Source organism: Schistocerca piceifrons, chromosome 1 (genome assembly GCF_021461385.2).
Source record: "Schistocerca piceifrons isolate TAMUIC-IGC-003096 chromosome 1, iqSchPice1.1, whole genome shotgun sequence".
Classification (NCBI taxonomy): Eukaryota; Metazoa; Arthropoda; class Insecta; order Orthoptera; family Acrididae; genus Schistocerca; species Schistocerca piceifrons.
Window position 1 is genome coordinate 767,530,024 of NC_060138.1, and position 15,402 is coordinate 767,545,425.

Here is a 15,402-nt window from a genome sequence, read left to right on the forward strand (position 1 = left end):
CATCAGTGTTATTTTATTTGCTTGTTATTTCCGTTATCTTTCCGAGATGAACTGTAATGGCGACATCGCCTGAGAGAACCTCGATAACGGTGTCACACGGCGCGCTCGGAGCATTTGTCAGCCTGCTTAGCCGTGTTCTTGGAAGGTGATGCGTTGTCGGATATTGTCTGGAATTGGCCAGTTAGGTGATAGGTGGTGGACCGCTGATAAGGCGGGACCACACCTGCCCGCGGGCGCGTCTGCCGCAGTCCGTGTTTGCCCGCCGTACGCCCAGCAACCAGCACGATGCGCGCACACACGCCCCTTGTTCTCGCCGCTGCCTTCGCCGTCATCGCTGCTGTCTGCACTCACGCGTCTGCCGCCAGTAAGTACCTGTGAAAGCCCAAGTAGGTGGTGTTTCCTGCTGAGCGAAGAAACGGGGAAGGGAAGGGTTTTAACCCCTCTCTCCCGGTCCAGGTTGTAACAGACGGAGCTTTCGTACAGCTCTGGAAGAAGGCAGAAAGGAAGGGAGAGTGAAGGAATACCTATCAGAACACAAAAAGGTGAATATCCTCCTGTTTATTCTGCTTAAAAGGTAGGGTATTATTTGCCGATACTACCTTACTCAGCGTCTTTAAAAATATTCACAAAAATTGTGGTTCAAATGGCTCTGAGCTCTATGGCACTTAACATCTGAGGTCATCAGTCCCCTAGAACTTAGAACTACTTAAGCCTAACTAACCTAAGGACATCACACACATCCATGCTCGAGGCAGGATCCGAACCTGCGACCGTAGCGGTTGCGCGGTTCCGGACTGAAGTGCCTAGAACCGCTCGGCCACAACGGCTGGCACAAAAATTATGGCATGCGAACGTATTCGCCCTCTTTTTAACAGGCACTCACTCCCATAAATTCCACGGCCTTTAATTCGCTCACACTCAATAGCCCATCGTTGTAAGTCGCTCATACCCATTCTCCCCCACTTGCCCATTCTCACAGCCCAACACAATGTCATTGTCTCTTTCTCTTTCTCTGTCACCATCTCCTGTCTTACTACTACTGTCTCCTCTCAATGTCACTATCTCCTTCTTGGTCTCACTTACTGTTACTACCTTATTCATCCCTTCCTACTGCTGCTGTCTCTTCTCACTGTCACTATTTCTCTCTTCCTCACTGTCATTGTAATATACTCCTTCTCTCATTATCGGTGACTCTCGCCCACTTCCACTTCCTCTTTCTCTTTGTTCGTCGCTCACTGGCATTGTCTCCTTCACGCTTTACGAAGCATTGTCATCTCATTGTCAAGTATGTTCCATTGCCACTGTCTCCCTCTCTTTCTCTCACTCTGCCATTGTCTCCTTCACTCTTTCTGTACTGCAACAACTGGCTGCTGCCTTTCGTTTCGTTCTCATTGCCACTCTCTCCTCTCTCAGCATAACAAAGCGCGAATATATTTGCATGCCAAAATTTTTGGAAAACTCTTAAAGAAGCTGAGGAAGGTAGCATGAGGTAGCCGGCATCCAACCATTGAGCCACTCCTTAAAACACTAGCATATTCGCTACCAGTCACAATAAAAGGTTATTTATTTGTCACACGACCGGATTCGGGCTTGCGCCCATCCACAGGAGTTTATACAGTGATCTCCAGCAGTATAAACATGAACATGAATGTATAAACACCTGAGGATGGGCGCAAGCCCGAAATCGGTCATGTGACAAATAAATAACCTTTTATTGTTTCACCAACTGCGACATAATCGCGTGTACAAACAGTGATCCAATACTGTAAAATGCTTATTAATTCCAGTCTCTGATCGCAAATGAATCATTCATTTGTGATCAGAGACTGGTATAAACAAGCATTTTACCTTTTATTGTGACTGGTAGGGGATATTTTTCTACACTCTATAAAGGAACAGTCACGGAGTTCGACAGCATCCATTATGGATAAAATTCACCAGCATATTCGCCGTTTTTGTTCTCTGATAGAATCTTTTTTCCACTGCTTCAGGTATTTTCCCTGCTTCGGTAGCGCATATCACTCAGATGAAAAGAGCTTTATGGGTCAGTAAAATTTTGATAGTTTACTCACGTGAAACTCAAATAATGCAAAACTAATTTGACACCTCTGAACGAATTTTACGTGCAAAAAAGTTTTGGATGTGCTTTAGTACTACAACCTGTGGTTCCCAGAAACCTTTTGATGATAACGTAGACATTTACAGAATATTTGTCAGTGCTACGTCACTTTATAAAATACGTTTTAGCGCCACATCGGATTTTACGTGAGTATCCTATGCGTACAAATAGGATAACTTCGAGCCTCTGAATCTCTGAAACGGTAAAGATATCAAGAAAACGTTCAAGGTTGATCGAGAAAGGGATCTTAGTAATACATTGTAAAACTACAGCCTTCCTGTGTGTAGGCGTTTTGGAATCTGGGGCTCGGTTTTGGTAACCAGAATCCATGTTTTTTGGAACGTTTCTCGACAACAGACAAAGATTTTTGAAAGAAGGGTTATGACACTTTTAGATAAATGTCTAAAGGATATGCCGATAAAATTTGAGCAACTTTCTGAGTTTATTTATTATTTAGATTTCGTCTCACGTCGGATTTTATATGTATGTTTTATGTGTAAAAGCAGGGTAACTTTGAACCTCTGTATCTCGGAAACGGATAAAGATACCAAGAATATTTTCAAGTTCATTCGATATAGAGATATTAGGAATATATCTCAAAAATTTTAGCCATTTACTGTGCATTTCCGTTTTGCAAATCCGCGGCACGGTATTGGTACCCAAAAGCCATGTGTTTGCGGTATTTCTCGATATTGGATAAAGATTTTTGGAAACAAGAAGATGGCACTAATAGTTAAATGCCCCAGAAAACATACAGTCAAAATTTGTGTTAGATATTCGCTGCTGATGGTGAATAAATGGTCAAAACACCCGCTGCTGACGGCGAGAAATTGGTGTAAAACTTTGTTTTCAGGTTTTCTCAGTAACCGTCCATGAACTAAACGGTGCTTCTATAATCCACTTACGGCACACCCAGACAACATCTAATGCAAAAAGAACCAAGCGATTTGCTTCATTTGCCCAAGCTGGAGGAAGTGTGCTAAACTCAAACGTTGACAATGTGCTGTTGGATAGTTTCAGTATGACGGGAATATAAACAGATACTAGTCCCAGGGCTATCCAAAACACTTGGGCCTGCCTTTCTATCACCAACAGGAGTGAGGTATGAAGACCGGAAAAATTTTGTTTTTATGCGTGCCGTCTTCGAACTTATTGGTAGCTCATGCTGTCGCTTGCGTACCGATTAGGTTGTAACGTCCCTTGACCTGGAGATCGATACAGACAGAGCATAACTCGGAATGTTTCAAGCGTGGGGAAGAATATGTGCTGTGCCCCTTCAAAGCAATCATCCCGAGATTTGCCTGCAGCTATTTAGAGCATCCCGAGATTTGTCTGCAGCGATTTAGAGAAATAAGAATGGTCGGACGCCTATTTGAATCGTCGTCCTCCCGAATACGAGTTCAATGTGCTAACACCGCACCGTTCCGCTCAGTAATGCGGGAAGATATTGGCAGTGGCTTTGTCAGGTGTGAGTCCAGGGTTCGTATCTGGGGAGGGGTCAACGGGAGGTGGGGGACAGTGGTTAGTTTATTTTGTTACTGTCTCTCTACGATCCCACTCCAACGTAAATATAAGTTGCCGTCATCTCCATTTCTATCGCGTGACTGATGTCTGCCATATTAATAATAATCAGAATAAAAGACATAAAATGTTTTAATATGATACTATAAAACTGTTCCTCTTCATCTCTTCATCACTGCCTACACTCATTTGAGACTGGTTACCATGCTGAAACCTTCGTCTCCTCCAATTTTTATCCCCCCGCATTTTCTTCCTTTACCAAATTCAAAATTCCTTGATGTTTCAGGATGTGTCATACCAATCGAGGCTTTCTTTTAGTAAAGTCATGCTATAAATTTCTTTCGCACCCAATTCAAGTTAATAAATCCTCATATTTTATTAATTCTATCCACACAATCTTCGTCATTTTTTTTCACAACAGCACGTTCCAGGAGATTCAATTCTGTTTCTGTCTGGACTGCTTATCACTTTCTCCAGACAAATACCTCCAAATTAGACTTACTAGCGTTTAAATTGATGTTAAATGTCAAAAACTGCCTCTTTTTTTCAGGAATTATTTTATTGTTATTATGTCTGCATTTTATATCCTCTGTTCTATAGCCATCAACCCATACCATTTCCTCCTTTTCTTTTTGTCAGTATTTTTCCTACGATCTCATTTAGAGACGCTATACATTTCGTTCACCTCATCTTAAAGCCTTTTGCCGTGTCTGACAGAATTTCAGTGTCATCGGCAAACGGCAAACTTTCCATTGCTTTCCCTTTCTACGTTTCTCTTTGATTTCCATTGCAGTTTGCTCAATGTACTATCGAATAACATGGGGTATAGGGCACAGCCGTGTTCACTTCTTTCTCAACTGCAGCCCTCTCATATTACATGCCTCTAGTAAACGCCGTCCAGAATCCGTCCAAGATGTCAACCTTTCGATCCCTCCATTTTATCGCTGGCACCTCGAGAATTTGAAAGATTGATTTTACAAGCACCTGTAAGAAATTGCAACTTATAGAAATACAGCACTAAAAATCATGATCTCTAAAATATAAGGAGTACATGTATTACAAAAGATTTTACTGTTAATCTAGTCTGCATTCAATGATAAAGTTGTACCTTTTTCGTTTCATCATGAAACATATTCAATAAGCTGCCAGATGGTCGCGAATGGAACAGTGATTCAAAAGGAATGGAATAAATTTCTTTATTTCACATGATCACAGACTTGCACGTCCTACAGCTTAAAACAGTAAAATAGGTCATGATGAAAAGCGTTATTGACATACTTGTGAAAATTACGCGCTTTAAATACGACGAGACATACCAGTTTTAAAAACATGTCCTAATGTAATGGAGCCATAGTGGCATTGTCAAATGATAAACACAAAATCAGCACCAGCATCGTCACACATACTGGTTCACTCATTAACCGTGTCGGATCATAGCTACAGTCAGCCTGTGGAAGAATGCCTTTACCTGGCGGCATTCTTAACAGGACATCCAAGCAACTGAAAAATGTCGTGTGTTACACGTATCCGCCTATATTCTAGAATTACTCGCCATTGCTCTTAGTAATCATGCTTATTTACTCTCCGATGACTGTGAAATTTGGAAACTAATGTGCGTTAAATACAAACATTTTTAGCACTATATTTTACGGAGCTTCATGCCCCTTCTCCCCCTCATTTCCCTCCCCCTCCCTCCCTCTCTCGCCATTAGATCCACCCGCACCTAGCCTCCGTTAAGTAATCATCTCAGAATACGCAACAGGGAAACATCCGAAGCGCAAATCAGCTGGACGGTGATTCGGCCACTGGTGATCCCTTTTGTGAGTACAATGCTCCAGCAACTGCAACATCGTGTTCTGAGGTGCATTTCCTCCCCCTCCCCCCTGGAGTCCCCCAGAAGCCAGCAACCGCTTCCTGTTGACAGAAATTACGCGTTACATTAGCAGTCGCATTTATCCTGTTTTCCAAGATGCATTTCGGTGAATTATACCTCCATCATGACGTCAATTTATGCCAATAAGGCACGGACGCATTGATGTAAGATTTTGGGTAACATATGAAACTGTCTAGCTTTTTGATCGCAGAGGTGAACACTAATGTAAATGTAAATCTATCACTGGCCACAGGCTGATTTTCCAGTCGGATTTGCATCATACGCACTTTCTACAAGACTGAAATAAGCAAATATGGCGTATTAAAATCGAACAGGTGCGAAGAACATATAATAACGATTATGAAGTACCATACTCCTTGACAGTAGTTTGCCATTGTCTTCCTCCGGTCGTAATGGGGATGAATGATGATGATGAAGACTACATAACAACACCCAGTCATCTCGAGGAAGGTGAAAGTCCCTAACCCCAGCGGGAATCGAACCCGGGTCCCCGGGCTCAGAAAGCGAGAACGCTACCGCGAGACCTCGAGGTGCGGACAGAAGAACAGATACGAGTAAATTAAAAAAGTTGTATATGAAATATATCATTGTTGGCAGCATTATGTGATCAAAACATAGAGCTTTCTAATAAAATACCTTTTCCGGTTTCTGCCGCCAGACAATGTTATAGGTTACGTAAATACATCCACGTTTTATTCTCATAAATCTATGTGATGACACAAACAAAAACCTCTGACACAGGTTGCCAGCGGTGGAATAAGTTAAATGTGACTAGCTTCAGAAATTTGTTGTTTCAGTTGGTATTCACAACGGTTAACGTCAAGCCTAATTTTTCGAAAGTTAACGTTTAACATTGCTTTGAAGTCACGAACGTTGAGAGCATTGTTGAAGGCATCGTTCTTAGAACATTAGAGCCTAAGGACCCATAAAAAGAACATTTTAGAATACTTCCAATAGCGCTTGATGACAGATATCCAGTCAAAAAATGTGTACATCTTCGGAATGGAGATCGCTGTAGTTAAGCAGTTCTGATTTGTGTCCAATAATACCAATCGCCTGAAACTGACGTAATCTCCTTTTTTTTCTTTCCGGAAACGTGTGATTCATATTACAGAGTTATCAAACGGGGTCAACGACATGCACGGGCATGCAAAGAACTTGTGACGTCACACTAGTCTGCTTGTCCGTCACACTCCGCGAACGCTCGGCTCCGTGCAGGACCCACGGGAAATCAATATGTAATTGAAAAGGCACCCACTAAAGGTCTTAATTTTGTCGTGTTCTATCAAAAGCTTGCATGCATTTAAACACGCTGTCAAGGATTATTAAACTCGTCTGAAATAGTTACTCGCTCCCTGCCGGAGGCGGCTGCTGGTACTCGTAAAACCTGCGGTGTCACGTGCTGTGACGTACGCGCCATGGCCTGTCTTTCTGGTGGGACTGGGTATCAAAGCGGGGACGACAACTTAACTGTTTCCTCGTCTAGCCATTATTCAACACCAGGTGAGTTGATGTGTATAGGAGGGCCATAGTATGATTCAGTCTTTCCGAAACGCATCACATATGTAGTTGATATTTGCTGCCGGTACATTACAAAAATTGTAGCTCCCCTTAAAAACCGGTCTGAACTTATAATTGCTTTAGACAAAAGCATCTTAGGAAGTCTTGTATCGATCACGAAAATAATTTTATTTTTCATACCACGACGCATTTCGGGAAAACCCCATCATCAGATCTATTTAAAGCAATACATCTTGTCAGTTCCTACGTCATTCCGTAGCACTATCAGTTTTATCCTCGAAGAAATAAATAAATTTCTGGACTATTCACTATCAGTCATCATCATCCTTTCAGCCTCAGTCCATCTTAGCCTTCTTCTTCCTGAGTCTCTCCGGCGAAAACGTCTATGACAGTGCCATTTTTGGGACCTTGTATTGCCCACTCTCTTCCAATTGCTTCTGTATTCCTCCACTTTTTCCCGTTCTGCAGATATTTGTAATTCACCCCATTATCCCAGTTTCTTCACTTATTAACGTGTGTATCCCAGGAGCGTTCCAAGGAATTCGGTTTCTGTAGCTCGTATATGGCTGAGGCCGTTCTGTCTTAATGCCCACGTTTCAATTCCATATAGAGTAACCGGCACTGCCATATCCTTCAGCTTTACTTCGCTTTCGGCGTTGTCAATTTTTTTTCTAATGCTTTTACGGATTGCGTGGTACCTTCTTAATTTATTATATGTATCTCTGTTGTAATTATAGGAGATATCACAGCCTAAATAATTAAACTGTTGAAGTCTGAAGGTCAGGATTTCAGTCAGATTACGCCGACTTCTTGCCACGATATTTCGGCTGGCAGACATTCAGCCATCTTCAGGTGAGTATTTTGCCAAAACACTCACCTGAATGGTTGTCAGCCGAAATATCATGGGAAGAAGTCGATGTAATCCAACTACAATCCCGAAACTCCATGGAATACTCTTTACGCCTGGAAAATTTCAAAAACTACAAGTCAATGCTTTTTACTAATGCTTCGTTCTTGTCTTCAGGATTAGTAGAAAGATCTGCCTTAGGGTTCAACGAAATACTTTTATAGTGTTCAATTCATTCTTCATGTGTTATCACGTCTGTTGTCTCCTTCTGGTTTATTTAAATGCTTTAATAATTTATAGGAAGTTTTGTATTTAGTATACATCGTCTTCCACATTACTCAAGAATTTTTCCCAGTTGATCTTGTTAGAGATTCTGCAATATCTATTGCCAGTTATTGAGGTTATTACCTCGGCGTGTAAATCTGTCCACTTCATGGGATGCGGGAAAACTTGCAAAAAGTGATTTTCATAGTTTCTGCCTCTAGTCACGCAGGTCTGAAACACATCTGCCTTTTCTTTATCTGCTTGTGAGAAAACTTAAACCCGTGTGTCTTTATTGATTCATCACTAATAAGTAGTCGATGTAGCCAGTGAAAAATTATGGTTTTTGTATGCCGGCTGATCTCAAAACATAGTAAAAACTATCCGTATATCTATTGATTTAATATAATTCATTGTTCGATATCTACAGAAATAGTCCCACAAAGAATTATGAAGTGTTAGAATTACTGTTGTCTATTCTGAAACTTCCAAAAGCTGAACTGTGTGCTACATTATCAATTACGTTCCCAAGCTAACTTCCCAAATAACTGTTATAACGGCCTTCTGTCTGAATAGTGCAAGATCATTTGGATTCGTCACCACTTCAAAACACCCGTGCGTGCCGTTTAGGGGTGGTTGTGTTTCACCAAATGAGGTCTAGTGTTTGAAAGTACTTGAATTTTGATATCGTTTTTATACTCCCAAATGTGACTTTTAGTGATGGACAGATAGGTGAAGGTCACTGAAATTGTGTCTCCACTATTGATAGCTTACTCATATTACCTTGCGTTATGCAAACATGAAATATTCTGTTAGCTTTTCCTACCCGCTCTCATTATTATTTTCGACCTTTCTTTCTATTAGCATCAAAACATTTTTTTCGAGATCGACGGCTAAGAAAAAGGGTGTCGACTATGATTCTTGGTACGAGTGGTCAATAGGAAATGGTTCAAATGGGTTTGAGCACTATGGGACTCAACTGCTGTGGTCATCAGTCCCCTAGAACTTAGAACTACTTAAACCTAACTAACCTAAGGACATCACACACATCCATGCCCGAGGCAGGATTCGAACCTGCGACCGTAGCGGTCGTGCGGTTCCAGACTGTAGCGCCTTTAACCGCTCGGCCACTCCGGCCGGCGGTCAATAGGAAACTTATGCGGCTGAGATATACCGTAGCGATGCTTCGAGTTTTGATTACAGTGAATAGGATAAAAATACAGTCTGAGAAGATGGGCGGTAGGTTTTGTCATTGCCTTTCATAGTAACGATTACGAGTAAAAGGACGAAGTATTCGGGAACAGCAAAACGAAAACGTTTGTGCAGTCATCCATATTTGAATTCTCTGTCTTCAGGTAATAAATACTCCCACCCGTTATTCTCTGTCACATCTGTTCCAACTGAAGCAATGGTCCTTGTTTACTAATAAGGAAGTCGGAGACATCGGAAGTTCTGATATTCATATTTTTTACTCCTCTTTTTACCATAGTGTTTAGTAACCCGTCAGCTTACCCACGTGGACGTGTGTTATAGAAGCAACACGACATGATGAAAAACAGCTTAGTGCCTACACTGGGAACCCAAAACTTCTATAGATCTCTAGGTTAAATTACAATAGTTCCCAGATATATGTCCAGAGCTGCGACTGCATGCTTCGAATATCCAATCCTCTATTCGTGTTTCAGCAATAATATGGTCTGTTCTCCCACGCATATCTGCATCTGACTGTCTTCATCTGCTGCAGAATGGAGTTCCCGCCTCTTACATTCTCTTTGTAGAAGAATGGAGGGTAAAGCAAGTCTTTGCTATAAGTATTTGCAATGAGCGGGAAAATGTCTCCCGTGGACACTGTTGCGACAGTGTTGCCAGCAGTTACGCCTCCGATAAGGCCGCACCCATGCTCCGACAGTTTGTTGCCAAAGTCTGCCTACGTGGCCAAGGCTGGACTAGCAGCGCTTAAAGCGCTCTTATCTTACATCCTGATAAGGCCCATTCGTTCCAACAAACCTCGTTTTTTTCCGCTCTCGAACGGTAAGGACAGTACGACACCAGTGCTATATAATACCGACAAGTCCACTCTTCGACCATTGAGACGCAGACCGAATTTCAAACATTTGGACTGATTGTATGGTTGATTTGGGGGAGAGGAGCAAACAGCGAGGTCATCGGTGTCAGCGGATGAGGGAAGGATTTCGGCCGTGCACTTTCAAAGGAATTAACCCAGAATTTTCCTGAAGCAATTTAGGAGAATCACGGAAAACATAAATAACGATGGCCGAACAGGGCTTTGAGCCGTCGTCTTCCCCAATGCGAGTCCCGTGTGCTAACCACTGCGCCACCTCGCTCGGTATACGTTTGGAGATGACGACCCCTTCCACCAGTTTACTTTTCTTAACAGTGAAATTGACATTATAAACTGTGTTGACGGTATTGTTTCCCATGATTTTCATAACAGGGCCGCATTGAGACTGCGTTGTTAGTCATTAAGAACTGTAGTATTTTCGTCCTTAATGTGTACTTCTTCAGTGTTAAATGACAAAGAAATCAGTGTGTAAAGAAAGAATGTTGTGGTTCAACATCGAAGTCATTAATACACGGAATGGTAATTCAATAAGTTAATCTATTTAAGGAATTATCTCTGAGTTCGCCTGAAGCGATTTCGAGAAACAACATTCCACCACATGGTGACTTCCTTACTATAAATATTTGCACTGCACAACACAATGAAAGGGTCACTTTTTCGAAACCCCTTAATTGCCTCCCCTTTTTGGATGGCCCCTATTGTACACCATAGCAAACGTTGGGGTGACACTCCCTCCCCCCCCCCCCCACCCCCCAAAGGGTTGCCATTACGTTCAGTGTGATTATTGAGCCGTGATGTCCTAAGAGAAGGATTGAATCGTCCGGGAAGAGGGGGGGGGGGGTTCAGCAGTGTCAAAGAATGTGAAGAACATCGTGCTGTTGCTCATCGCACTGCGAATTGTCGTTTCCGAGGGATTCAACGCACCAAGAAAAGTGATTACACTGACGTCCATTTTGCCGCCGATTCTGAACGGCGATGTGTCTGAAATATTTTCCTCGGCCATCCATAAGAAAACCGCGTGATTTCAAGGCTGGGCGTCGCGGTTCTGACCTCCATCGCAGAGGCGTCAAATGAAGGGTTGAAAAATGTGGGTTAGAGGGGCTGTGAGGACATTGCCATTTATGCGATTGCAATCTTTCTCGGCGTATTCCAGTGATGAATTCTTCTCGAGATATCAGCCGAGTGGTGGCGTCGTCTTATCGCTACGTTTCAATAAGTTTCGTACCCAGCATCTTCTGGCGAAGATGATGGGTACGAAACTCATTGAAACGTAGCGACAAGACGACGCCACCACTCGGCTGATAACCCAAGAAGAATTCATCAGCGAAACTGCCATTGTGTGACACGTCCACAGTGAACTGTGGTGAAATTTGGTGCCAATGTGATATCATTAAGCCAACCACCTTAACAGCTCACAAGAACGTCTGAGCTTTGATTTTTTTTTTCCCGCGTGTCTATATTTTGCTGTTTGAGGCTTCACTCAACCCTAGGCTGACGTCGCAGGTCGCCACGCTTTTGCACCGTTACACAGTAACGTTCTAGGCACATTTGAACCAAATTTTAAACTTCCACGTCGCAATAGGACAGAATTAGAGGGTTTAGAGCCCCCTTAATAGGGTTGCACAATAATGTAGGTTAGAAACATATATGAAGATGGTCGTCTGGGTTCATGACCCAGTCCGGATTAAAGTTTTAATCTGTCAGCATTTTTCAAAACAGTGCACACTCGGCAGTAGAGTGATAGGTTCAATTTGGATATAATCCCTGGCTTGAGCGGAAGCTATTTCTCCGGTACGATGGCTAAGTATGGGGAAACCATTCAACTCTTCCTCCTTTTACTTGAACTGTTCCTGAGCTTTCTGATACTCAATCGATTATTAGCCTAGTATTTGTTATTGAATTAATGAGTTATTTCAACACTCTCAATGATTATTTACAGGGAAAGGGTCAGTTAATTGTATCTCTGTTTTCTAAAATTTTCTCAATGCAAATGAAATTGGAGATACGGGGGAACCACTGCCAGGGCTATAATTTCATGTATTTTCCGAATATTACGAATTTCACAACTAACATTAACAACGACATTTTTTAATAATTATCTCCGTCTCTCGATAGTTTAGATGCAGCATTCGTCAAAATATTCGAAGATCTGAGGTCACTTGCTCTGGAATTAATATTTTCATGTCATCATATGCGATTGAGAATAGAACTGTGTGCAATTAGAATTAAGGGTCTGCAATGTGACCGCATTATTAAGGAGAAGTTTAAAATGACGAATGAATTCGTATACTAATATTATGAACAGGATCATTACTACTCTCCATCCAGCGGAGATGCTGAGTCATGGATAGGCACAACAAAAAGGCTGTCAGAAAATTAGCTTTCGGCCAACAAGGCCTTCATTGAAAATAGACAGCATACACACACACATTCATGCAAACACAACTCGCACACACATGACAAGTATCTGGCTGCTGAAGTCATTGTTTAATTGATATATCATGCATTTATGTGCTTGCAGTTTTAGTTTGAAAAGGATGGGACAGGTAGTCGGCCGTCATAGTATGGACCACCCTATTACTAGTGGATCAGTGGGCTTTCAAGGTCATGGTGTAAACTGATACCCTGCCCATGCCTCTGGGGAATTATGTGTGGTACATTCAAGATCAGAGTGTAAACCTGATACCTGTCGTGTCCGTCCACACATCTCAGGCAACCGTACAATGTAAAAATTGCACAAAATTAAGGACACCCATCCATTGCGATGCTTCAATCACCAGATTCAGGATCACCAATTGTAATAGGTCACCCTCCTCTAACATTACCTTTCTTTTTTATTAATTTATTTTATTTTTTATTTATTTATTTTTTATAGAAATTACCTATACCATGTATACTATCAATTCTTGTATAGGTGAACATTCTCAGCTGTTTAACTAAATGAACTTCATATGATTTTGTATATGGTGTACTATATTTCAGGCTGAAATGTATAAAAAAGAAATTAATTTGTTGCAATCATTACATACTAATATGTATATGCAGTTACAATTACTCTTGTTTTAAAAATATTTGAAATTATGAAATATCTGACTTATTTAAAATTCATATTATTAATAGCACAATCTAATGCTAATTATTCAATTTATTTCTGGATTCATTTATAAAATAATGATATAACTTAGTAAAGATTCTTCTTTTGTCAAGAAGATTTGTAAACTCTTTTGCTTTGTAAACTCTTTGGGAATATAGTTATTACTGCTGAATGTAAGGGAATAGTGAACATGCCTCTGCTGGAAATGCACATGTTTTTTAATTTTGTCAAAAACACTTTAATTGATTGTTGTATGAAAATGGAGATTAGAAGTCAGTGTGACATAGAAGAGTGGGATAAAATAAAAGAACATCACGACAACAGATAGTACATCAGTTATTTAGTCACCTGGAATCCCATAAGTCAAAATTCCAGCCACAAGAATGTACCCCTAGACACAAGAACTGCAGCCAACAACAACAATAACAAGAGAGAATGATGATAAGTAAAAAGTTTTTCTTTTTTATATCTTACGCCTCTCGAAGACTTTGAAACTAATGAAGACACTAAGAAAAATTTAATAGGTATGTGTGGGAGGGTAAGACTACAAGTGTGGGCATTACCCATGATTTGTTGATTGATAATGAAGTTTTGTCTGTTGCAGAAGAAGAAAGGACAATTATTTGTGTATTTGCAGTTTTTATGTTAGTGGAATTCAATCACTCGATGAAAGCAGACCTGAGAGCTGACCACCAAAGTCATACACCATTCAGTTTTATTCTTACTTTCCACGGAGTATTTTTGGTTCTAAATATTAAGTGAACATCTTTTTTCAGCCTTACAGCTTTGCAAATCGAAACATCGGTCACGTCTTGGCTTGAAGTGAATCAAATTGCGAGTAATATCTTCGACCATTCCTCTTACAACACCGTCTGAAACTCCTGCTTCCTTGTACAATGACGTTTTCTTGTATCCAAGTATATCCAAAGGCGCTCTATCGGGCTGAGATCAGGGCTCTGTGGTGGAGTAAAAAGCCTTCTTGGAACATTCTGTAATAACTACACTCGAGTTCTCAGAGCCGTATGTTTAGGATCGTAAGCGTGTTGAAAGTAAAAGACGCCATCAAGACTCAGTTTCTATACACTGCTATGTAAACCACCTCGCAAAAGATCGACTTATTTACAATGATCCATGACCACCAACACCAGAAGGTGCCATGCATCCCCAAACCATTACGCTCCCCCCCCCCCCCCCCCTGTTTAACTGTAGTTAGGACATGTTGTGATCGGAGCTCTGTATTTGGTTTGCGCCACACTTCTCTCTTTCCGTCAGGGCCAAACAAATTACACTTGGATTCGTCATAAAATAGCACAGCATTCCAAAACTCAATCGATTTACGTAATCCTAGGCGAACTGCAAGCTTTTTTTCGGTTAACTTCCGAATGGCTTCTTTCTAGGAGATCTGCCACGAACAGCAGTTGCGTTCAAAACATTCCTAATAGTCTGACCGCTGACCCATTTGTTGGACGTTGACTGGGTGCCCAATACAAACGACCCTGCGCTTGTATAGGGCTCTTTTTGAGCAAGACGAACTATCCTTCGACGCTCCCTTCTTGTAAGTACTCTTGGACGCCCGGACCTGCCTTTGTCTACTATACCGGTCTCTTGAAATATCTTGATGTTAGTCTGCACTGTAGTATAACTAACAAAAAATTCTGTACCAATCTCACGGCAACTTTTACACTGCGAATGCAATAAAACTACCTTATTGCAAAACGACACTGAATGCTCCTGCCCCTTCGGACTCATCGTAATGCGTGAATGCACTTTACACCGGCCGTCAGGCAAGTGACTCAACTGTTTGTTAACTGCTATTGCACAAATCTGGTATGCACAGCGCTATCTGTTATGCACAATAACAAATGTGGTACAGTGTGCCAGTACTTTTTCTGTGCAGGAGCAAACCTCATTTAATTCTGTTTTGTTGGAAAAATATTTTAATGTGTAAATTATTTCTTTTCTGAGTCAGAGTTAGTGGTATATATACAATGTTCCTAGTATTTATACATTTTGTATTAGATGCACAAGGTGTCTGCACCAATTTTTTTTTTTTTTATGCCAC

The 15,402-nt window shown here is 41.3% G+C and overlaps 1 protein-coding gene across 1 annotated transcript in view; it reads left to right on the forward strand.

The window, feature by feature from the left end:
• The first annotated feature begins 263 nt into the window (after positions 1 to 263).
• Positions 264 to 15,402, forward strand: part of LOC124788597 — a 46,636-nt gene continuing 31,497 nt past the window's right edge. The window contains exon 1 of the mRNA XM_047255870.1: positions 264 to 364. Coding sequence (XP_047111826.1) covers positions 286 to 364 — 79 coding nt within the window. The 5' untranslated portion in view covers positions 264 to 285. The remainder of the gene's footprint in view (positions 365 to 15,402) is intronic.